Raw genomic sequence first — 23,436 nt, 5'->3', positions numbered from 1 at the left:
CCTGTAATCCTCCCTCCTCACCCTCTCCAGCACCTCTCAGCCTGGGCTAAATGGGCCTTTTATTGGGCCCTGTCCTCTGGGAGTGGGTGCTTGTCCTAGCCCAGTGCTGAATGTGTTCCCCGAGCGGCCCGGCAAAGGGCCAAGCCTGCTGCTGCAGCCTGCTCATAATGGAGCATAATGAAGAGCCTCAAGCCTAGCTGAATGTTAATATCCTCGGCGATCATCCTCCCTGTCTCCCTGCCTGATTTACCAGTGTCTTCCCGTGCTCTCTCGCTGGAGCAATATCAACTGGACACGCATATTTGCCTTTGTAAGTTCTTTAGAGGAGAGTTCTTATGTGCAGTTTTTTCCTGTGATTTTTTTTCCGGTCAGCTTTTTTTCTCAGTCTCAGCGCTAACTCAGCACTAACAGGCCACTTCATTAAAACGCAGAGTGCTACAGTGTCAGGGCCAAATGCTGCCAGCTTTGTATTAGTTAATAGGATTTTTATGCCTCTGCTGCTTTGGAGAACGTTTAACTGTTGATATTCCCAGACCTATTAAAGAGAGGAGCATGGGAAAGTGCACCTGGTAGTCGTGGTGTGGCTAGTTCTTAGTAGATCCTTTTAGATCCATGCTACCCGCACTGGCACTGCCTGGAAGTGGAAGAAACCATGCAGAGAGGTCAGGCTTGGATTTCAAATGGTTTATCCAGAATCACACTTAACACACAACAGGTCTTCAGTGCTGAAATCAGCTCAGTGGCCTAATCATCTAATCATCACCTAATCATCTACTAATCATAGGCTCCCCAGTATTGAGCTGTGGAGCAAAGGAACTGTGTTCTCTGCAATGACGGTGCCCCATCCAATACTTTTGGGATGAATTGGGAGTGAGCTGGGGGGGTGATCGTCCAGCATCCCAGTTCACTCACTTGCGCTCTTGTCTCACTGACATCATAGCTATGTTCCAAAAAAAAACAGGAGAGACAGTTACTCTAACAAAATCAGGATTAACTATTTTTAACAGCCTTGGTTTTAAAAGAAGCAATGGTATGAGCAGGTGTCCCAATACATTTGTCCATATTGTGCAAATGTAAATGTGTTGGTTCTTGTGACATCACAAAAACAATCCTTTCAAAACAGGCGGTTTAATTGACATGTACTGTATGGACTGGGAAGAAAAATGTTTTACACATAAATAAATAAATAAATACATAAATATATAAATAAATAACTATATAAAATTATTTTCTTTAGGAATTAGGAGAAGCTCATATCTACATTTACTTTGCCCTGTATGACCTCATCAGAAACAACTTTTTTTTTTTTACTAATAATGCAATCTAACACCTGATAGATCTATTAAATGGGTAAATGTGCACCCTGTACCTTTAGCTGACGTTCATACGGATTGATTTTTGACGTGTAGTTTCACACTGACAGTGCATCAGTGCATCAGTTGTGGTCCTGGTGCTCATGTGAATTACTGAAATTTCTCTTTCTCCTGAAGACTCTGTGCTTTTTCACAGTCTTGCGAAATCATTTCGTGGTCAGTCTGACCCCTTTCCTTACGTATTCCTCTAACAATCTAAAATCTAAAATGAGAGGTGATTATACTTGGCATGGCGGTCATGGGAGAGCGTAGATAGTCTGTCTTGTTGTTGTGGGTCTAAAAGGTATCCATTTGGCACTGCTTATGTACCTGGCTGACTGAGAAAAGAGTGATACACACATATTTGTATGTCCCTTTATGCGGTGCTCTCTCAAACATTTACCCTACCACTTACCCTGTCTTCTAAATCATATTTACCAAAAGTACCTGTCCACAGTAAACATTTACAAATATTTAATAATCTAAAGAAATCTGAGTTTTTATATGTAGTTTTAGAAATGCAACTGTTCTGTCCATAGATTTAGTAAGGTTTTAGTATGTCAGGTCCTGTTTGTAAGCATCAAAAGGTAAGAAAATCAGGCCAGCCTAGCAGGGGTCCAACATCTTACACATTTTGATGTCAAAGTCTTCAAAGGCACAGCATAATGGCCAAACCAGACCTCAGTGTTGCTCAATTAGCAGGTTTCCATTAATCCACCTCACACACAAATAATTGACAACTGGACTCATTACTTTTCATCAACTTTTTTTAATGTATTTTTATTTTACAGGTGGCCAGTAACATCAGTATGATTTAGCGTTTTACACACAGCCCTACTGTAGACCCAGCTAAACTGGACTGCTAATGTTCGCTCTGTAATGAAACTCTTCCTTAAAGTGTCCTTTAAGTACTGGCAATATTCACAGTGTGCTTAGTGTAATGCTCTGTGGTATAATTTATCACTATGAAAGGCCTTCATATCAATGTTATTGATTATGTCTATAAATGATTGCAGCCCTAAAATATATATATATATATATATATATATATATATATATATATATATATATAGTTAGTATGTAGTGTATATATATAATCACTGTCACAGAAAATCTTATAACTTTTCAGGAGAAGGAAATAACTTTTTTGCTTTCAATGAAAGTCAATGTAAAAATATTTTATTCCAGGTAACTTTGGAGCATTTCTATTGGCCCATTCATCATGAAACTTTGACACAATGTAAAGAACAACTGCCAGGTTCGAATCATGCCAGAAAGTGAAAAACAGCAAACTATTGGAGATACAAGGTTTGGAGATACGGCAGGACAGTGATGATACATAGCAACCCTGTCCAGAAGTAGCAAGTGTCCAGAATGACCTGGGATAAAATGTACGAGTATTTCTGTTCTCTTATAACCCTCACTTATAAAGATATTGGCGATAGGGAAAGGGAGCACAGGGTACAAATCTAGGGAACAAGGGAGCTCGGGAGTGGAGGTGTGTGTGTGTAGGAGGGGGGGTGGGGGGGTGGGGTGGGGGCGGCAGGAATGCAGATTTCATACTCTGTCAGATAATGAGATTAGGGACGTGCCGTCTAAGAGAGGAATTCCAGCGATCCTGTTTCTACCCATAGGCCCCTGCTGCCCATTCACCACCAGCATGGGAAAAGGTGTCACACTTTTTTTCCTTCTTCTGTGTAGATGGTTTTTCCATCTACAGATCCCAGAGGACTGGAAGGCTGTGTCAGGGCAACAAGAATTAGGACTTGTTTGCTTTTTTCCCTCCTTTTTGACATGATGTACCTGCAGTCAATTGATTCCACAGTACGGCTCGTCTTTTAGGTCCTTTGTCATTTGCCGGAACACTCAGTGCTCCTTCTGCTTAATCCGGTTTATTCGTAAGCCTGATGTGTTAGTAAAGTGAGTGCCTAAGCCTCAGATTCATCCTGACATTTTAGAGGGTGTTTGCACGGGGTGAAAAAATATCTGCTGGGGCGTTCTATAGGTGACACACTGAGTGAGTATGCCTGCTTCCAATTTGCATGAGAGAGGGAAACCACACTGCAGGTGAGCACACGCACTATTTGTGTATGTGGCTTTGCAATCACACTGCCATCCTAGTGTGTTTTGTTTAGTGTGTGCTTGCTCACTGAGCATATGTTGTTATGTGTGTATGTGTGTAATACACATTAGCTGATGATGGTCATTTACAGATAGCTGCATCTGCTGCTGGCATGACTACAGCAAACACAGTCATGTTACTAACACAGTGTTCTTTTCCCAGTTTTTCCATGAGGGCTGGGTGTAATACTAGTATTCTGATTACACCGCTACTGGAGATTCCTTCCTTAAAATCAACTTTGAGCTGTTTTTAATTGAAGCACTTATTTTTTTAACATGATAGGTCCACATTCTCAAATTACATAATCACTATACCACACTATACCCATCACATTGCAGCCGGTTTCAGGCTAGGTGGTTTAACAGGACTGCACCGATTGTCCCGAAGAATTGGGCCAACATCAGCAGAAAGTGGCCATATGCCACATGTCAGTAGAGCTGGTGTGGTTGATGTGGCGCAACAGATAACTCCACTATCTGCCCCTGAGCTTCCACATCATGTGGGAGACTGGGGTTCGATTCCCGGTCTGGGTGACTGTGCTGCGCTACACCAATAAGAGTCCTTGGGTAAGACTCCTAACACTACATTGGCCTGCCTCTGTAATACGAGTAACCTTGCAAGTCGCTCTGTAAATGTAGAGCTGCAAATCTAATAGTAATAATTTCACTTTCATAAATATTTATGGTAACATAATTACAGGGCACATAAATGCTAGCTCTAGAACACACTACAAACCTTGTATCTCCTTGTTTGCTGTTTTCCACCTTTGAACATAATCTAAATCTGGCAGTTGTTCTGTACACTGTGTCAGACGTTCGACTGATCAGTGTTTTGGGGGCTGATACTGATCATCTGAAAAACTTTTAACTTACTGTTACATAATTATTAGCAGGCATTAACAAATTATTGGATAATGAATCATTTGCTGTTCTTCTGCTTTTATTATATATTGTGACCTTATTGGTTATAGATGTGCACACCCTTACATGCAGGTATATGGCCCCGGATATCGAATCCGCGGGGCCTCTAATTGATACGTTACAGTTGTGATACACTTTACACTATATTAAAATACATTGGCCAAGCAGTGGGCAAAGATTAGCCTTCACAGAAGCACTCTGGAACCGTGATTGGTCAAGATGCTCCCATCACAGCATTGCACACTTTCATATTCTGACCTGCAGTTCATCGCTGCAGCTCAGGTGTCATCCTTTCTCTTGCTTTCTAACACTTAACTGTTGTTTTACGTCTGATACATATTAGATACAGTATAGTTTTATAAGACTTTTTGGTTTTGTGTGTTTAAATAATTAGTGTTATTATATATGTAGAGAAATTACCTGAGCCTCACCACAAGCATTTCAGTGGTTGAATGTCCTGCCATTTTGTGCAATTGGCAAATAAACTTCACTTGACTTGACTCGACTTGACAAATGTTCATATTGTGATAACCATTAACAAACAGTATATTGTGCTGCGCTGCTTCCCAGCCAGCATCTACAAAAAGCCAGACTTGTGGCTTCCAAGCCCCGCCTCTCACGCTTGGCTTTCAGTACCATAGCTGTCTTTTCTGTCTGTCGTTCCTTTCTTCCTTTCCCTCTTTCCCCCCCCTTCCCAGCCTTCAACTGCTCAGCACAAGGTGGTCTGCAATTATATCAAAGCTGTGCGAAGGGCATACTCAAAGACAAAATGCCTGTCAGCTGAGCCTGAGCCTGTGTTTGTGTGGGACAGGCGTGTAGAGGGTTCGGGACCTGTGCAAACATGTCCCGCGCGGTCCTGTGTTAACCTGCTTTGCATTCCTCGGTGTGGAGCTGAGCGCTGTTTGCCTTACTGAGGGGGGAAAGAATCCATAGCTTAGAGCTATAGCGTTCCTGTGCTCATATTTAATAGGCCTGTTGTGTGAGAACTGGCACTTTTGCTTTATTACACTCAAAAGTGTCATATGTTGAATTATTTGATTGTCAATCAAATGTGTAAATCGTTCCAAGCTAATTTGTTTTGACGATAACTGTGTTGGTGTGATAAAAAATATTGCCAGCCCTGCACCCCCTTTTTTAGACACGGCACCAATGAGTTGCAGTTACAAATGCTTTGCCGTTTGCTTGTTTATTTCTTTTGTTTGCATCGAAACAATAGAAAAAAGAAAGAAAATATATTAGCACTTTTTCAAAGCTGTAAGAAATACAGAAATACAGATTTCAATCATGTGAAGATTTAATTGTATTTGTGGCAACAGCAACATGTGCTGGCGATTAAATCAGGCTTGATGTCTGTGCTTGATGCAGCACACTTGCCTGGAGGTGTGGGCCAAGAGAATAGACAGGGACCTTGCTCAGTAGCATCCTGCAGAGCTGAGACCGGGTATCGAACTGACAACCCATCATCGATGGCCTGATGCTCTAAGCGCTGAGCCACCACTGCCCCTACTGTTGCTAGGATAAAGTGGGGCACCATGGTAGGAGATCCAGGAGGACCCCACTGTTGACACACAGAGATAAAAAAGCCAGTGCTTACCTGAGGAAGCCATAGTCCCTTTGAGGGGAACGTCCTGTGGTCAGATGAGACCGGAATAGAGCTTTGTGGTAAAGCACATCACTGTACCGTTTAGAGAAGACACAAGTAAAGAACACAGTCCCTATGGTCAGACATGTTCTGGGAGAAGTAGTGTATTTTCTGAAGAGGATTTGCGCACACTGCCCTCTGTAACTCATGGGATACAGTATTAGCATTAACTCTTGCTCTTTTGTTCTGATGCTCTCTCTTGGTCTCTGCCTGTTTCTGAACATCCTCCCTCTTCCCACACACACTCTCCAGGTTTGCACGTTGCATCATACTTGCTCTGTGCCTCTGTGTACACTCCTGTCTCTGCAATCCAACTCTCGGAATGGATAAACCAGATGTCTGCCACTTTTTCTTCAATTCCTGCTGCTGTTACGAGACGAGGGGTCTCTGATTTCACTCTGCTTTGTGTCAGAACTCTGCCAGGCTATAAAGAACGGCTCATAGCGCATCTGTTTGACACCGGGATTAGAACAATTTGCAGTTTCGCAACAGAATAATTGGTGGGCTTCTCTGTGCATGAACATTTTTCTTACCTTGTAAAAAAGGCTTGCTTTTTTTCCCCCGGCTTCCCCAATAGCTGCACTTTGCAAGCTGCTGCTCCAACTCGCTGTGTTTAGCTAGTTCCTCTGTGAAGTTCAGCATGGCTGCTATGCTGTTTAGGGGCTGTAGAAGGTCTGTCTGTGTGGCTGATTGTGTGCCACTCTGGGTTGGGACCATCAAGTTTTCCCAGAAGGCCCAGTCCCTATGGAAACATAGGTGGCCATTGTTCGCCCAGGGTGAGCCTGACAAACAGGGGGCTGGAGAAGAGCCCAAAACTCTGGGGCAAGCTGACCACGCACAGCAGGAGAGCACCCTCTGTCTCTCTTTCACCCCCTCTGTATCTCTCTCTCACCCTCTTACTTTCTCTCTCCCTCTCAGCCTGGCCACCCCCACCTATTCAGGCCCACTATTAATTAAATTAGCAGTGCTTTTAAATAAAAGGTGGGTTGTGCAGGAGTAATGGATCGGATTGTTTTTCGAGGGATAGCACTCTGACATCATCCAGGCTCCTGAGAGTGATATTGTGGCATTGAGGATAAGCTGCTTCTGCTATTCCTGATCAATACTTACTGTATTTGTGCTGAGAGGGAGCAGGAGAATGATATTTCAATATATTTCCATTTGGACATCTGGCTGGAGTTGGAGTTAGAGTGTGGGCTTAGTACAGCATAGTGGAAAGTTGGACAGCTTTACAGTGAGAACACAAGAATTGAAACAGTCCCTCTTAAGCTATTTATTCAAAAATCTTAATGCATTTTCATCCAGAAGTGCAAAGGTGAGATTGAGATGATATCATTAGATACATGTTTTAATTCCCGTCCTATTCTTAGACTTATGGAGGGCTATGGTGCTGATGGGATTCAAATTCCAAGATGGCAGTTAGACAGTTGCGCCACTCTAGAGCTGTGTAGAAGCCATGTGCATATATGTGTCCAGGAAAGAAGAGATTTCACAGCTCTAGAGTGAGAGTGGCACAACACTCCTAACTGCCTGCTCATTAAGTGTGAGGAAGTCAATGGTTCATTCAAAGTATTTAAGTGAGTCGAACAAGCCTAGTTCATTTGCCTCCCAGAGGCCAGACAATTCTCAGCCAAGTAGGCAAATACGGGTCAATTACAACAATGCCAGTTGGTCCAGTGTACAACTGGCCCAACATAACTCTACTGTAGTAATCACATTACGCTTTGTCATATTTGGCCCACATGTAACCTACTGTAGAAAATGTTGGAATTTAGGCCAAAACTGGCCCAACTGTAGTACTGCGGATGTGTTCCGGCACCCAAATAAATAATTAGTAAATAAGGCTTTTTTTTTTTGGATAACACAAATACGTTTTACTGTATATTTCTGTATTGTGAAGTAAAATACATTAGTATATAAAAGACAAAAGTATTGGGACACACCTCTTAATCATTCAATTCATGTGTTTCATTCAGTCCCATTGGCACAAGTGTATACAATCATGCACCTAGCCCTGCAGTCTGCCTTTGCACACATTAGTGAAAGTTCCTAAATGGGATGCTGCCATTGCAACAGGTCAACAAGTTCATGGAATTTCTTCCCTTTCTAGATATTCCACCACCAGCTGTGAGTGGTTTTATTGATCAGTGGAATCATTTAGGAACCCCAACAACTCGGCCACGAAGGAGGAGACCATGTAAAGTTACAGAACGGGGTTGCCAAGTCCTGAGCTTAGAGCATAGTGCATAAAAGTCTACAATGCTCTGCCACCTCAGTAACTGCAGTGTTCCAGACCCAATGTTGGTGCTGCAGAAGTGGGGGGGAAGCAGCTCCATATTGATGCCTATGTATTTAGAATGGGATGTCATGCAAGCTCTTGTAGGTGTGATGTGTAAGTGTCCCAATACTTTTCTGTTTAGATCCAGACCTTTCCGAGGGCTTCTTTTGTCTTCTCGTAGCTCCCCATTTCAAACCCTGATTTCCCTTTCAAGCTCTTGGGCTGCAGGAGACAGGCCTCTCACCCTCATCCTCCCTTAGAACAGGTGTTCTTGTTGCTTCATGTGTCTGACATGTTCCCAGTTTTGTTCCAGGATTCCATCTAATTAAGAACAATTTCATGTTCAATTGGATAATTTCTAATCGAATCTGTAATAAATGATCTCATAAGAGCGAGAGCTTTTATTATCCTGAACACATGGACAATTCTGCATCTGTGCATGGTATTCAGATTTATGCACTTAATGTCGGTGTGAATGGATGTGAGAGCTCAGTATTCTGATGACCCGGTGCATGAGTGCTCCTGAGAGGCCTTTGCTCTTTTAGCCACTGTTTGCTATTCTTCTCCACATGAAAGAACTTGTTTAGGTGCTTTTGTCCCAGGCTGTTTACTGCTAATTCATTCCATTTCGGTGCTCCTCTCACGTCCTGCTTGGGGAGTTTGTTCTTTGTTCCTTATGCAGATGCAGTGTTTCTTGTTCTTGCCCTGTACAGATGTTTATCGAGTACAGGGCTTCAGCACTGGGAGAAATCTATGAATCATTTGCTCCTGGATCAAAGTGTTTGTACAAGCCATCAGGAGCAGCTTTAATGAAGTATGTTTCAAATCAATGGTGCTTCATCCAATTTTGCCAGTTTTCCTATGTGGAAATGAGTTGGGACATGCTGAAGCTGCAAGGCTAAACAGGCCAACGTGGTATTATAGCTTATAACATATTTCAAACTCAATTTCGAACCTCAAATGAGACCTTTGTTGGGGGTTAACCCAGTTGGTCATGTCTGATTTCACTCAAGAGCCAGGTCTCCCTAAATCACACAGCAGTGAAGGATAGGCAGTGCTAGCACATGAAGCCAGTGCATCTTCTTAACCTACTACTAAAACACCCCAACACATGGCTTACGTAAGCTAAAAGATGTTGGCTAACATACGTGACGGGAGAGGAAGGAAAGCCCTTCTACCCATCCAGAGGGGGCTAGGCTGGTTATACTGTCTTTGACGCCCAGCTGTGGATAGCTATGATAGGCCCACCACCCTGCAGCCCTGTACCCTTACATGCTTTTGCCCAATTTAATCAGTTTCAGTATAGGCAAGTGTGCAGTGGCCAATGTACCAACAGAAATGGATTGAATTAGACAGCAGTATGTAGTATCGAGCCCCTGGGTGGTGTGAGTGTCTAAGCGCTGGCCCTACTTCAAGTTAGAACCCTGGTAATACCATAGCTATCCACGGAGCTTGCACAGCGCTAATTGGTGAGGTGTAAGCTTCCACTGTTTGTTAACTTTACAAGCTTTGTAGATCCAGAGCCAAGCTAGAGAATTGAACATCGGACAGCAGGTTTGTTTTGGCTGATTAACTACATTTGAGGTAGGGGAACAACAGAGTGTTGTTAGAGTGTTGCAGCAGAGTGTTGGTGGACGTCCATTTGAGAAGAAAAGAAGAGCGTCTTTTAAATCGCTCACTTCACTGAAGAATAGGTCATGTGGCCACCTGGGCTTAGTAAGCTGTAAGAGACTCTGGGAGTGCTGAATCATGCTCTGTGCTCAGGTTCTGGATGGCAGTGCCCATATTTTATGTTTGTACTGTCCTGCTTGAGCTGCTGCCCCACTCCACGTGCCTTTTTTACTTCAATGCTTGCCACTCAGCTTGCCAAGTCAGCCCGTGGTGGCACACCTGCTCCTCGCACTTGTTATGGTGCAGGGAGTGGAAATCGCAAGCTCACGCACAAACACAAAAACACACACACAGGCTGACTCAGATGAAGTGCAAGCGGGGTGAAACACTGCATTCATCACAGTAGTGAAGCCAACCTCACACGACTGCCATCAGTCGACTGCCTGTGACAATTACATTTTCTCATTCAAGCTCATTTGAATAGACATTGTGGCAGGCAATTATAATCAGTGAGGGGGAAGCTTCTCTGTTTATTCATATCCACAAAATGGGCTCGTCGTTAAAATCATCATTATCTGTTGCACAGCCTTTAAACTGTTCAGCAGTAATGTAATTTCCTGTCATGCCATTTTCGTTTTTTTTTTTTTTTTTTTGTCCTCTTTCGTTCTAATTAATAGCTGCACTGATTGATTCATTTGGTCCGCGTTATAAGAGGATGAGCGTAATGGAGAAATATAGCGAGCTCAGCGCTATTAAAGCCATTTCAATGAGTTCATTTTGGAATGCAGGCCATACATTTCAGTTTCCCTAGCTAAATTATTTGTGTAGGGGACATTAGAACAGAGTGGTAACAGAATGAAATGAGGGTGACTCAGATGTGTAGATGCAATTTTCTGAGGCATTTGAGTAAACTCAATACAATACATTCTGGCCCTACCTCCCTTGATTAGTCCTCTAATTCTCCAATTATTAACAAACTATTTGATAAAGCTCACTTAAAGCAGCATTATGTAGCATTGTAATACCTTAATATAACAGCTTAAGCATCATTATGATGCTTCACTGACCTGTAATAGAGAGAATAGCATCTCTATTTTTGCTATTTAGAGCTCTGCATGCTGCTAACTGCACTAGACAATACAAGATAACCATGTTCACCATTTGTGCTGGACACAGATGGAATGTGGCCTCGGCCTTTAACCCGTCCATGCAGTGAACACACACATACAGGAAAGCCAAACTCATACAGTGACAGTGAGCACACATGCCCGGAGCGGTGGGCAGCCATTGCTGCAGCTCCTGGGGAGCGGAGATTGCCCAATAATGGCAGCTTGCTGAGCCCAGGTATTGAACCCACAACCCTGTCATTAATAACCTGATGCTCTAACCAGTGAGCCACCACTATACTCCACGGTATTGGAGCATCTGTGCGTTCAAATTTTTTCCCCGAAATCAAGGGTATTAAAAAGAGCTTGTCCTGCTTGTGATGGAGTAACTGTGTCTACTGTCCAGGACACTGCTGTGAGGTCAGTGAGATGAGCATTAGTAAGGTCAGAATGTTGGATGATCACCACCCACCTCAGTCCTCAACATACCTGATAAAGCACCATCCATCATTCCAGATCATTCCAACGCTGGGGGCTTTGTACCCATCTATCTCACATACTATGGGCATGATGCCAATAGGTTCATGTTTATCTGATCCAGAGAGTCATACATATTGGTAATGCTTCTCTACAGGGACTAGACACGTTGTGTATATGTGTGCTTGCACATGTATATCAGTAATGGGTTCAACCTAAAGTAGCGGAATGCATTCATTAGAAGGGATGTCCACAAACATTTGGACATGTAATGTAACTGGCACCGTGAAGCTGGCATGACATTGCTCTTGTCGAACAGCCTCTCTCACTTTCAGTGTCAGTTCTGTATCTCTCAGCTTGTCCAGAAATGTATGTGTGAAGCGCGTTTAGTGCCGCCTCAAAGCACAAATTCCACTTCCTGACTGTAGGGGGAGCCCAGGAGCAAGAAATACTTGCATTACATAATGCTGCTTTAAGTGTAAGCTATAAAAAAGCTGCCTAGAAGTCCAGTTTCCCATCTTAACTGGGAACATGACATGGCATGACATCTCAACACTGTTTGGCCCATCAAATAAACTTTGGAGATCGACACCATGACTTGATTGCAGCAAAATAGGATGTCCAGGACCTTGGGGGTTGGGCTAATAACCATTCACACTGCAGTGGCCATTGCTTTTTTTTTTGTCCTGAATATCTATCATTTCAAGCCGGCTTACTCTCCCGTTACTCCCTAATGCTGCAATTCATAGAACATTTGGCATCCCAGCAGGCATACAAGTCACCTGGCTATTACTCTTCGCAATACCTGAAATGACAGCGCCTCAGTGCATCTTGAGCATTCGCTTTATTCGGAAAGCTTCACTATAATGGATGTGCTGCCGTTGCTCAAGATGTATCTCTGCTACCTCTGCTGAGTGCTTTCCCAATAATGAGAAAGAATGATAATGAAGAGAGAGAGAGAGAGAGAGAGAGAGAGAGAGAGAGAGAGAGAGAGAGATCTGAGGAAGACATAGAAATGCTGCAGCATTTGCAGATGCGGCATTGTGTACCGCTGACCTCCAGGAGTGTGACCCCTACTGTAATATGACACAAAAAGCAGTTCATCCCAGGAAAGGTGGCCTGGTTCACTGGTCCATCACAGTAATGAAGCACTAGGACTTCATCAGCCATAAAAACGTAATAACCCTGTTTCAGGGTCTCTAAAGGAAGATCAAATGGTGTAGAAAAAATTAAAAATACCGAAGGGATGGAGGGTGCTAGTGTGAAGAACCCTAGGAAGAACCCTAAAATTGAACCTTTACATTATCCGAAGGCTCTTTACACATTTAAAAGGTTCTTCATTCTCCAATCTCTCCAGTGGTTCTTCTGTGGCATCGGTCGAAAGGAACCCTTTGTGACAGCTTTTTTTAAAGCACATAGCCATTCTGGTTCTTCCTTAGAACCACAAATCCAAGTCAGTAGCCAATTAGTAATCTTAATTGTAGGACTTTAGGTTCCTTGCTTTACTTGGGGGTTCGTTGAACTTTGGCAATGCTCCTCACACTCGCACACCTCATTTGCACAAGCCGACCTTTAAGAAATATCCACTGAAAGGTTCTTTGAGGAGCCAAAAGTGGTTGTTCTGAAGACCCCAACTCTCGCTGTTGAAGCCTGACAGAGACAGGCAAGGAGGAGCTGACTGTGCCTGATTAGTATTCTGACTTCCATCCAGTGACTAAGGCTGGAGCTCTGATTTAATCTCCTCCTCCCTGATTGTCAGTGAGAGCACTTAAAGCGATTGCTTTTGAGGTGACCTCTGTCGAGAGTTTGGCCCATGTGCTCCAGAGGGTACCTCCATCTCCAAGGACTTGCTCCTCAGGGCCACCCTGTCCTCCTCTCCCTGTAGACAGTTTATTGGCTGGATGGGTAATGATGTCACTCAGCAGTGGAAAGTTCCAGCTGCGGAGAGGAACAAGGTGCCTGCTTTCGCGTCGGGTAGCGAGGCGTCATGATTGCTCAATTACGCCGCGCTGCATGTTGGGTAAAAGGTGGTGTCACCTCATTAACCTAAAAGCCACTTTACACCACGTTCCCAGAGGAAAATAAACAAGCCTTATTCATTTCCAGCAAACAAGAAGGCATGATAAGATAATAAAGATTGATTGCGACCTTTCGACAAGCGCTTTATCTGTAGGAAAATGAGCTACCGGCGAGGGAGGAGCCGACAGCTGTAATCAGCACTGATGAATGGTCGGGCCTTTTAATCAGTCAGACCTGACCCTGTTCTCATGCTGAATTGGCATGTATGTCTATTTTTAGGCCAAGAAAATGAAAAAATATTTCTTACACTATCCCATCCTTCATATTTTGCATCCTTAAAAACAGGAGACGAAGTTGAGTCTTCATGAACCTGTCTCACTTTTCTTACAGGCCTCTGTGTGAAGCCATGAATGTTCTAGGAGCAGAGACAAAGCCATGTGCAAGAGATGATCAAGCGTTTCACTTTCAGAAGCTCTTGAAACTCAATTAAAATAGACTTTCTGAGCGTTTTCAGAACAGCATGGAAACGGGTCCCCAGGAGCCGAGAGGTGAAGCCCTACGTGGTGTTCTGAGGAACATGAGTCATGGTGGAGATTGGCTGTGCAACTTTTGTGCTGTTGCTTCGTTAGTCTGTCCATTGATTTAATGCTGATTCACTTTGGGAATGGGAGCCATAAATCCTGAAACTATTTCTCCTGCCCTCTGGCGGGTGTCCTCAGTCCTCCTCCAGTGCTGTGCAAGGACAGGACCATTTCACTGGCCTCGCTTCCTGCTGCCAAGGCACTCATAACACTGATTTTATGGCAGCTTGACTTCCTGTTTGTTAATAATGTTTTATGATGTTTTGGAAGATGAATGCTTCCCTAGATTAATAGGTATTGGAAGCCTAGCAAGTAGAGGTGGGCGATACATTGATTACTATTAGAACACTGATCAGTGTCATAAAAGAGATTTAGGCTAAGTATAAGAAGATGGTAAACACCAACAACCAGCAAATAAGGTTCAATTTTGCCAATTTTGTGGGATTAAAAACTCTGATTCTGAACTATAACTATATCTGACATTTAACATTTATATTTTTATATGGTAAAATCAGTAGTTTTAGATGTTCAGCTGTCTGTTGCTATCATATAGGGTCTGACTAATAATGGGTTCCCTAGTGGCACAACCTACCACAGCAACCAACAACAACCAACCCACCTGCTAAAGAAGTCACTAATGACAGTATTTTTGCTGATGCCAAGAAAACCGCAGGTTGTCAATATCGACCGATACTATAGCCAACCTATATATCAGTCAGGCCGCACAGCAGAGGTGAATCAGCAGTTCCTAAAAGGCCAAAGGGCCAAATTCCTACACAGTTTTTTGCTTTCCTGGTCGAGCACACCTGATCCAACTCATCTGACAAATTTTAGTTGGTCTGTTAGAGCAGGCAAATCTCTGAACCCCGTTGCCCACCCCTACAGTGTACAATAACTGCACAAACTTCTTAGTAACTGATTAGAGCAGTGGTTCCCAACCCTGGTCCTGGAGGCCCACCTGCCCTGCATATTTTAGTGTTTTTCCTGCCTCCTACCACACCTGATAGCACTAATCAACTAATTGCTGAGTTCTTCCTGAGTTGAAGCTGGAGACCACTTAAATGTGCAGGGCAGGTGGTCCTCCGGGACCAGGATTGGGAACCACTGGATTAGGGTACCCGAGTAGATGTGATTGCATTGTGCTGTTGTCTGTTTTTGATTAATAAATTTTTTAGCCATTTTTAAGTGATTTTTTTTCCTTCATCGTCATGCTAATTAAGTATCATAATTTTTTGCCATTTTGGTCACCCTTACAACAGGCATGTCAGTACATGTGGAATAAGAAGTACACAGAGCTATGAGGCGGATAGTGTTGTCTTCATCAGGCTAGTTTTCCTTACTGTATGTGTGTGTGTGTTACAAAGACTGTGTTCCTCTGTGTTTATGTGAGTGATATGGGCCTGGTTGTGCTAATTCGGGCCACTGACCCCCTCCAGCCACAGGGGACAGTCACTAAGCGCTGAAGGATTTATACACTGTTTGATTGGGAAGATTAAAAGCCGTTTCTTGTAATAGGGAAGGTTTTAGTACTATTAGATGAGTCAATTTGCTGGAGAGGAGACACTCGCTCGTAAGAAGATTCGCCCTCGTTAATGCAGAGAATGAAAAAGGATCCTTGCATAATAAAACCCTGGATTGAGAAAAGAGAAGCTGTGATGTCATCGCAGGAACCTTGGTTTGACTTTCTGTCCCATGACTTTCCCTCTGTTCTCATTCGTCCTTGAGAGCTCTGTGATTACCACAGTCTTAATGGCTTATTTCTTACACATTAGCACATTAGCTTACTTTTGCAAAGTGTTCTGAGGTGCTCAGCATATCAGTGAGTTGTGACAGAGGGAGTGAGAACTTTCATGTTGCTGGGATGGCTTCTGGAGGGTGTTTTTATGAATGAAGGTTCCTAGGACATACAGTCCATACAGTTCTTACAATAATCTGTAATTGGTATAGTCAACACTTATATATATTGGTGTGTGTATATATATATATATATATATAAAAGTCTGACTTCCCATCTACAACTCTTGAGTAAAATCCTTTCGGCCTCATTCAGCCCTGTGCTTCCAAGGTTTGGAAATCAGGTAATAAATGGGATCCGGTAAGTCCTGTTGTCCACCACAGAGGACATTGAATAAAAGCTGGTTGGAATTACTGTAAATAATCTTATTTTCAAGAAACAATTTGATTATTAGCAACAGAAACATAATATATCTGCAATGCTCATATGCTTGTCTTGTTGCCATAAAATGTGAAAGCTGCGAAGGCTGGCATTCAAAAAAAAAAAAGTCCCTGTGCTCTTGTGGACACACCTGACAATTGAGGTCTTACTGGAATGTCCAGGATGTCTTCTTCATTCGGACAGATTGCGTAAATGGTTCTTGATGTATAGGTCTCAGACTTTTGTCCACTACAGTGGGCAAAAATGAATTGCCAGGTCTCAGGAGGATAGAACCTTTAATGAGCCGAGAAAGTTTTATGAGCTGATCTCATAAAAAAATGTTTTTCTAACATTTTTAAATGAAAAATATTGATGTATGATGTAAACATTGTTAGATAGCACCTATAATTTTGTGACATCACAAAAATAAATCCACTTATTAAGTTCACAGTAGATAAGCCCTGCCCGTTCACAGTGAAATGCTAAGACCTCTTTTAGACTACTTTTCAGTAAGGTACATTAAAGGGCAGCCAATCAGAACAGACACCATTTGTCTTCCTTAAAGGCACAGTTACAAAAACAGCTTGTTAGATTCTATGAAATAAAGGTTGCAATTTTTTTGTGATTTATTTGCTCCATAGACCCTCACAGATGTCCCAAGTGAACCAAAGTGAACCAAAGACCCCCTTTTGCCATCTTTATTTTTAATGTAGCTCAGTCTTCGGGACCCCTCTTTGCTCTCTGGCCTCCACCGCTGACCTGAGCCCAGTGCTCACGCTGTTTCGGCCTAGCAGGGAGTCTCCTCCAGCTCTCCAATCCCCTTTATCTCCGCCATAGCTCACAGTGGCCAGGGGAACCTGAGAAACGTGGGAGCTGTCACTCAGCCCCCCTTCTGTCCTGTCAGGTTATAGTTCATGTATTGACTGTGGGGGAGGACTAGCGTTGCTGTTCCACTCAGGCCAGCAGCAGTCTGTGGGTGGTAAACAAGCCCATCACTCAAATGGACATAGAGGGGGCATGTCAGGAGGAGGGAGGAATCATTGTAGGAATCTAGCCTACAAAAACCTGTCGATAACCTTCCCGTCTGGTTTAGTTTAGTGGCCTCTGCGCTGTTGAGTGGTGATGTGGGGAGAACGCTCAATCTGTCATAAGCTTCTCCAGAACGTCTCATTTCAAATGCGCTGTGGAATTGAGTGGAGTGAGTCTTCACTGGTTGGGTGAATCACTGGAAAGAAGTCCATGAATTCAGTCCTTGTGTCGGTTATCAATTTGAAAGCTACAAAGGTAAAGGTAAGGAAAGGTATTTCAAACAAGTCCCCCATTTGCTCCAGCAGCAGCCTCTGCTCTCCAGGGAAAGGAGGATTTGCTTACATTCATACCCAAGATTATTACTGAGGTCAAGGACAGATGTTTGTTGACTAGTTCTAGATCACAAACACCTCTCCAACATCACTCCACATCCCAAAGGTACTCAATAGAGCTCTGTCACTCCAGAAAACACAGTTCTGCTGCTCCACAGCCCAGTGCTGGGAGGGGGTTTTAGACCTCTTGAGCTTGACATGATTTTCCCAGCCAACATATGGGGCACACATTGTGGAATGTGGGCTAGGTGGGTTTCAGGTGGCCATGGGCTCTGAGTGGGTTTGTACATACATTTTTAAAGGAACCCAGTTGGGTTTCCCAAATGGTCCCCATTGTTACAGCCCACCTTAATCTTACATGGGTCCCATCTAGGCCCTATATACAGTGTGCAATCCAGATGGGGTCCATGTCACGTCGATGTTAGCTTCTCCAGAGCCTTCCGTGCTTTTTGCTGGAGGTTGATACAAGCTGTGTATATACATTTGAACACCTGCACCTTCAATTTGCTGAAAAGAAGGGAAGTCTGCATACTTTTGGACACATCCTTTTGTACTTTATCTCATTTATATCGGAATTTTACCCAGATATAGTCTTCTCCCCAGTCATATTTTGCTAGATGATTAGATTAATATCACATTCTAAGTCAATTTGCTTGTGTTTCTACTTGTAGTCTTAATTATGAACTTAATTGTTTCCGAACATGATTACTAATTGTGAAAATGTGCAAAATCCCATAAATATGACAACTTTGATTTGTTCCCATTGATTATTACCCGGAGCTTTCCAATTAACTCATGCTTCCTTTTAGATGTCAGTGATGAAGTGTGACGAGTAATCTCGTCCCTCGTTCTTAATTGAATAAGGCACTCCCAAAACGAGGTGGAATGTGGGAGTTGCACAGCGTGAAATTGCCCCACTGCATGTGTAAGCAGTCTGTGTGAGGGGAATCCCTTTGCTCTTCCATCTTGTGTATAATTATGGGCGTTGGCACCATGAATGCAAATGACTCTGAATACAGACCTCACTGGTGGTGTGGTGCAGTGGTCTCTTAGGTCTCCTGAGCAAGAAGGCCAGGGAAAACAGCAGGGGCAGCATGGGAGATGTCTTTGTCGGCGCTCCTGCATTCCAGCTCGGTGCCAGTGCCTCCCTATTCTCTGACAACTGGAGAGAGGGAGAGAGAGATTGAGAGAGAGAGAGTAAAAGACCAGAGTAAAGAGAAGCAAGTTTGCCTTTTTCTCTCCTCACTCTCTCTTGTGCTATTGTCTCTGGAAGTTCACGACGGCCAGAGCAAATTGAAAAAGAAAACTGCCAAATGACAAATGGTAAACAAGTGAGGGAAAGTCTCCTGGGAACCAGCATGACCTCTGGTGTTTATTCAGGGCGAGTAGAAAGGGATCTGCTGGGGAGTATATTCTTCACAGCTGGAGCCCAATGGAGTTTTTAAAACCTTTCAACTGTACGTGAGCATGCTGGCGGTGTGTGTGTGTGTGTGTGAAATGGACGTTCTCAAATCCTATTTCGCTTAGCGTAGAGGATGCCGAAGGATTTATTAGTCAGAATCATACGATGGATTAGTGTGGAGCAAAGTCTACCCTAGTCGTTATTGTCGTCAGGCGATGTGGAGAAAGGCCAGCCTATATAACCTCATGGTTCTGCTTAAGTGTGTGATGTAAGGCCAGCAGTGAATCCTATTTACGAGAAGGAGAAATCCCGACAAATATCCCTAATTCGAAAGTAATGAAATCAACAACCCCGTAACATGCTCTTATTAAGTTCTCAAGAAACATCAATGGGCTCCTTGAACTTTGCACAAGAGTTCTGCAGAGAATAGACTGGGGTGGAGAAGGCTAGCTTAGGAAAAAGCACCAGTTGCTGTTTAGCATCATGGCTAATCATAGCTAGTTCGACTGCATGGTGCGGACAAGGTGTTTTGTCATGTTTCATTGAAATCCTGACAGCAGGCTGAATTTTCTCGTAGGATAAATAAACTCTCCAACTCAGGAGTGCTTCAGTGCTTACTGGGAAGTACATTGTGAGTAAACACACCAATTTTGTCAGAGGATTGAAGGGGGGGCAGTTTAAAGTGTCAAGAACTGCAGGACAACATTTGAGTTTTCCCTCCCATCTCTTCTGGCCCACCCCTCTGGGTATACTAGCGCTCAGTGCTGGGGCTCGTTCAGGGGACCGAATGCAGTCAAACAGCATGCCAGGGCTACAGAGAGCCTCCTGCCGAGTCAGTAAGCACTTTGTTCCCTTTATTAATGCACCAGCGGGGTTCAAGTGCCCCTTTTCCCAATGCTGGGGCAACTTTTCGACCCTGTCACATTCATGGCCTTGAACCCTCCAGCCACACATGGGTTCTGAGACAAATTTTGATGGATGACAGATTTGTATGGTTTGTCAAAGCAAAGCAAAGCATATTCAAACAGCTCAGTTCTTAAACTCTGAGTTGACCTGGCTTTAGCTTTTGTAGAAACTTAAATACTAAATGTACAAGTGCCAATTTTTTTTAATTTCCAATGACATGTATGTTGACCTAGCAACATGACTTAATCACTATACATTACAACATCGATGCCACTGTGATCAGAGAATCGCTGGTTCGAATCCCAGGTCATGCTACTTGCCTTCAGTAGCCAGAGTCAGAAAGAGCACAGTTGGCCTTGCTCTATCAGGGCTGGGTAGATGGCACTTCCTCCTCACATCACTCCTAGTGTGATGTTGTCAGCACAGGCGTCTGTTAGCTGTTGTATTGGAGCTGGGGAGTTGCTAGTTTTCACCATCTTAGTGTTGGGGGCACTGCTAGTGATTGGGGAGTTTACATGAATGATGATTGGGTAACTGGCCTTTTAAAATTATAAATGATCATTTTTATAATTATAAAATTAGAAATACAATAATAAAAGGCTCACACAGTACATACAGTGCCTTATAACAGTGGTTTACCAACCACTCTTCTTAGACCCCCAATATGGTCCATATTTTTGCTCCAACCCAGCCCGAAATATACAGGGATAGTGATAAAATCAAGGCTCTGGGGCAAGACCAAGGCACTGAGTGACTTTATCAGGGTTCAAATTGTGACTAAGTCAGAGTATCCCCAAAACATCAGCCAGGTCTACTGGGGTACACATTGGTTAGAACCTACCCAAAGGTCCAAAAAAGGAGAACCGGTGAGCCAAAGACAGGGTCACAGCGCCTAAGCCTCATTGATGTGATCCATGGACGCCCCACCTCAAATTCCATAGGACACCTTCAGAGCTCTTGTAGCGTTCACACCTCAACAGGTGTTGCAGCAGTGCTGTTTGGTATCACGAGGGGGACCTACACACTAATAGCCAGGTGGTTTTAATGATATGGCTGATAGGCAGCAATGAATCAGGTTTTTTTGAAGAAGACCAAGGAGACAAGCTCACCGCAGGTCATCACAGTGCAGAAAGGCGGTAATGGTCCATCTGGTGCTCTGGCGGAGGCCACTTGTTGAAAGCGAGGGTGAATCTCAGACATGAGACATGGCTCCCTTCGCCAGCTGTGCTTATTAAACAAGAGGGGCTCCTGGAGGACGTCTTCCGCACTCTCTTTCCACGCACACCACGATGCTCTGTATGCACTGCACAGATAGACCCCGGTGCAAAAAGTGCACTTGCTGAAATTTAGAAGAGTGATGTGTTGAAACAGAGGATTAGTCTGTGGCGGTGTGCACTGGATGAACTGAGCAACCCCGTGACAGTCGACATCTCTGTGAGTGCGTCACACTCTTCTCCTCTCATTAATCATTCAAAGCTTGGGCAGCCATAGCTCACTACTTTAAAGGGGGGCAATGAGTCATAATCACATCAGACTAAGTCGAATGGGAAGGTTGTGAGAGACGGCTAGACCTGTATTAGTCTTATTTGCTTCAAACAAATTGAGGTCCTAAGTCTGTTAAGTCCCAAGACTGGACCGTCCGCGGTAATGAGTGAAGGGAGAGGGAGAGAATGAAATAGGCCATCTTAATGGTCTTAAGGTAATAGTGATTCAGTGTGTAGAGTTAATGCCTGAATGAATCCAGGTAGTGTACTGTGTGTGTGTATGTGATGAACATATGGTGGTCTTGAGTGGGTCAGGCTTTGTCTGAATCTGATTGGTCAGCTACATGCTCTGACTCAGTGCTCTCAATAATACATAGTGGTTGGCTGCTTCATTATGCCTAGGTGAATACACCCGTGCTACTTGCTCATGTTTTATAGATGAGTCCTGGTGTGCAGTCTGTATCAGTCACCCCCAATCTGCATCAGAGTACGGGTTGACATGACGACCGTGTGAGTGAGGGCGGTTTTAGGTGTGTGCGGATAGGTGGGTTGGGGAACCAGGTGTGCCATTCGTTGACGACACCTCTCGCTCGGAGCTCGGCAGTGTGTGAACTCTGAGCGTTTTAAAAGGCTTTTGTCTGGAAAAGCAGACAAGGCAGCGCTACACTGTTCAGTCAGGCCTTTGTTTGGTGAACTTGTTCTTTCCATTTTTGCTTTTATTAACCACATGCTTTAACCACTGAGCTCTTGTACTTCGGCTTTACAGTGGAGTCAAAAGGCCTCCCTGCTGGTAGCCTCTCTCCGTGGGAAAAGCCATGCCTAATACCTGTTAACCCCTTTTTATACTTGCAGTGGGTTCAGTGACTGAACACAGTGACTTACAGTGACTTCAAGTAGGGCTGGGCGATATGGTATAAATACTACATCACAATATTTCTATTATTTTCATGATACATGTAATCACAGACTGAAAACATATATAAACTACTTATAAACTACTACTACTACACTGTTAGTAATGAAACCAGCAGCTGATCAGTGTTTATTAAGCGCTAACAGTATCCTTTAAATGCTTAGAAAAGCATATTATTATCACAATAACAAAATGTAACACGATATGATAAAGTATTGTCAAGTACAACTTGTCCTACTTATGGCGGACATTAAGCTCCCCTGTACATTGAAGGAGTTTATTTGGCATTCAGCATTTTGTCTGTAGCTCAAAATATTGCGATTGAAAATATCCTTAAAAATTGTGATGTAATATTTTTACCAAATCGCCCAGCCCTTATGGCTAGAATTTTATCTAGTATTACCTACTACAAACCCATAAAAGCCCATAAACAAAGAATATAATGTGAACTGCATTAACAAACTAGGGGTTAGCTAGTTGGCATAGCATCTCTAGCTTCACAAGGGGAAAATGTTGTTCTTAGAAGACAGCGCCAGGTCGACGGACTTGATTTGAAAGAAACTGCACTTTTTAAATGGTAATGACTGACTGTAGCTTTGTATTAGCATCTCTTCGGTCTCGCTGTTGCTTTTCCCATTCCAGTTTCCTTCATCTCACCTACTGCAAATGACTGTGCTTGTGTCCTAACCCCTACTAACCGGTGTGTTTCTTGTCTCTTTATCTCCCCTTGCTTTCTGAAGACCATAAATTGGCCATCGCAGGTAAGCAGCGCTTTTGTGAACTTTCTTGCAGTGCCTTTCACCTCTGCTTTGATATATCTTCTGCAGAGATTTCTTTGCACAGCCTGAGCATTCCTCAATCAACCTCATTCTTCGAAATCGTCTCAAATATGCAGGTGAATTTGAACATGTTTAATTTCGATTTGCTGCAAAGGGCCCCTATTGCCTCTGCATTATTCCCCTGTGAATTGCAAATTGCATTTGCCTCCCCTGTCCTATTTCGGGGAGTATACAGTACTCCCTCCATCGCCTCAGGGGAAGCGCTCGGATAGAGGGGCTCTTTGAGAGGTGGACGTGAGAGGAGGGAGAGGCTGAAAGGCTGCAAAGA

The 23,436-nt window shown here is 43.5% G+C and overlaps 1 protein-coding gene across 5 annotated transcripts in view; it reads left to right on the top strand.

The window, feature by feature from the left end:
* Positions 1-23,436, top strand: part of agrn (agrin) — a 292,247-nt gene that overhangs the window by 53,895 nt on the left and 214,916 nt on the right. For 2 of the 5 annotated variants that reach the window (XM_072656448.1, XM_072656447.1), the window contains exon 3: positions 23,070-23,090. The exons of the other annotated variants lie outside the window; for them this stretch is intronic. In XM_072656448.1, coding sequence (XP_072512549.1) covers positions 23,070-23,090 — 21 coding nt within the window. The remainder of the gene's footprint in view (positions 1-23,069; positions 23,091-23,436) is intronic. 5 annotated transcript variants of the gene reach the window in all.

The sequence above is a fragment of the Salminus brasiliensis genome, chromosome 14, assembly GCF_030463535.1.
Source record: "Salminus brasiliensis chromosome 14, fSalBra1.hap2, whole genome shotgun sequence".
Classification (NCBI taxonomy): domain Eukaryota; kingdom Metazoa; phylum Chordata; class Actinopteri; order Characiformes; family Bryconidae; genus Salminus; species Salminus brasiliensis.
Note: the sequence above shows the minus strand (reverse complement) of the source record. Positions and strands in the feature narration are given on the sequence as shown.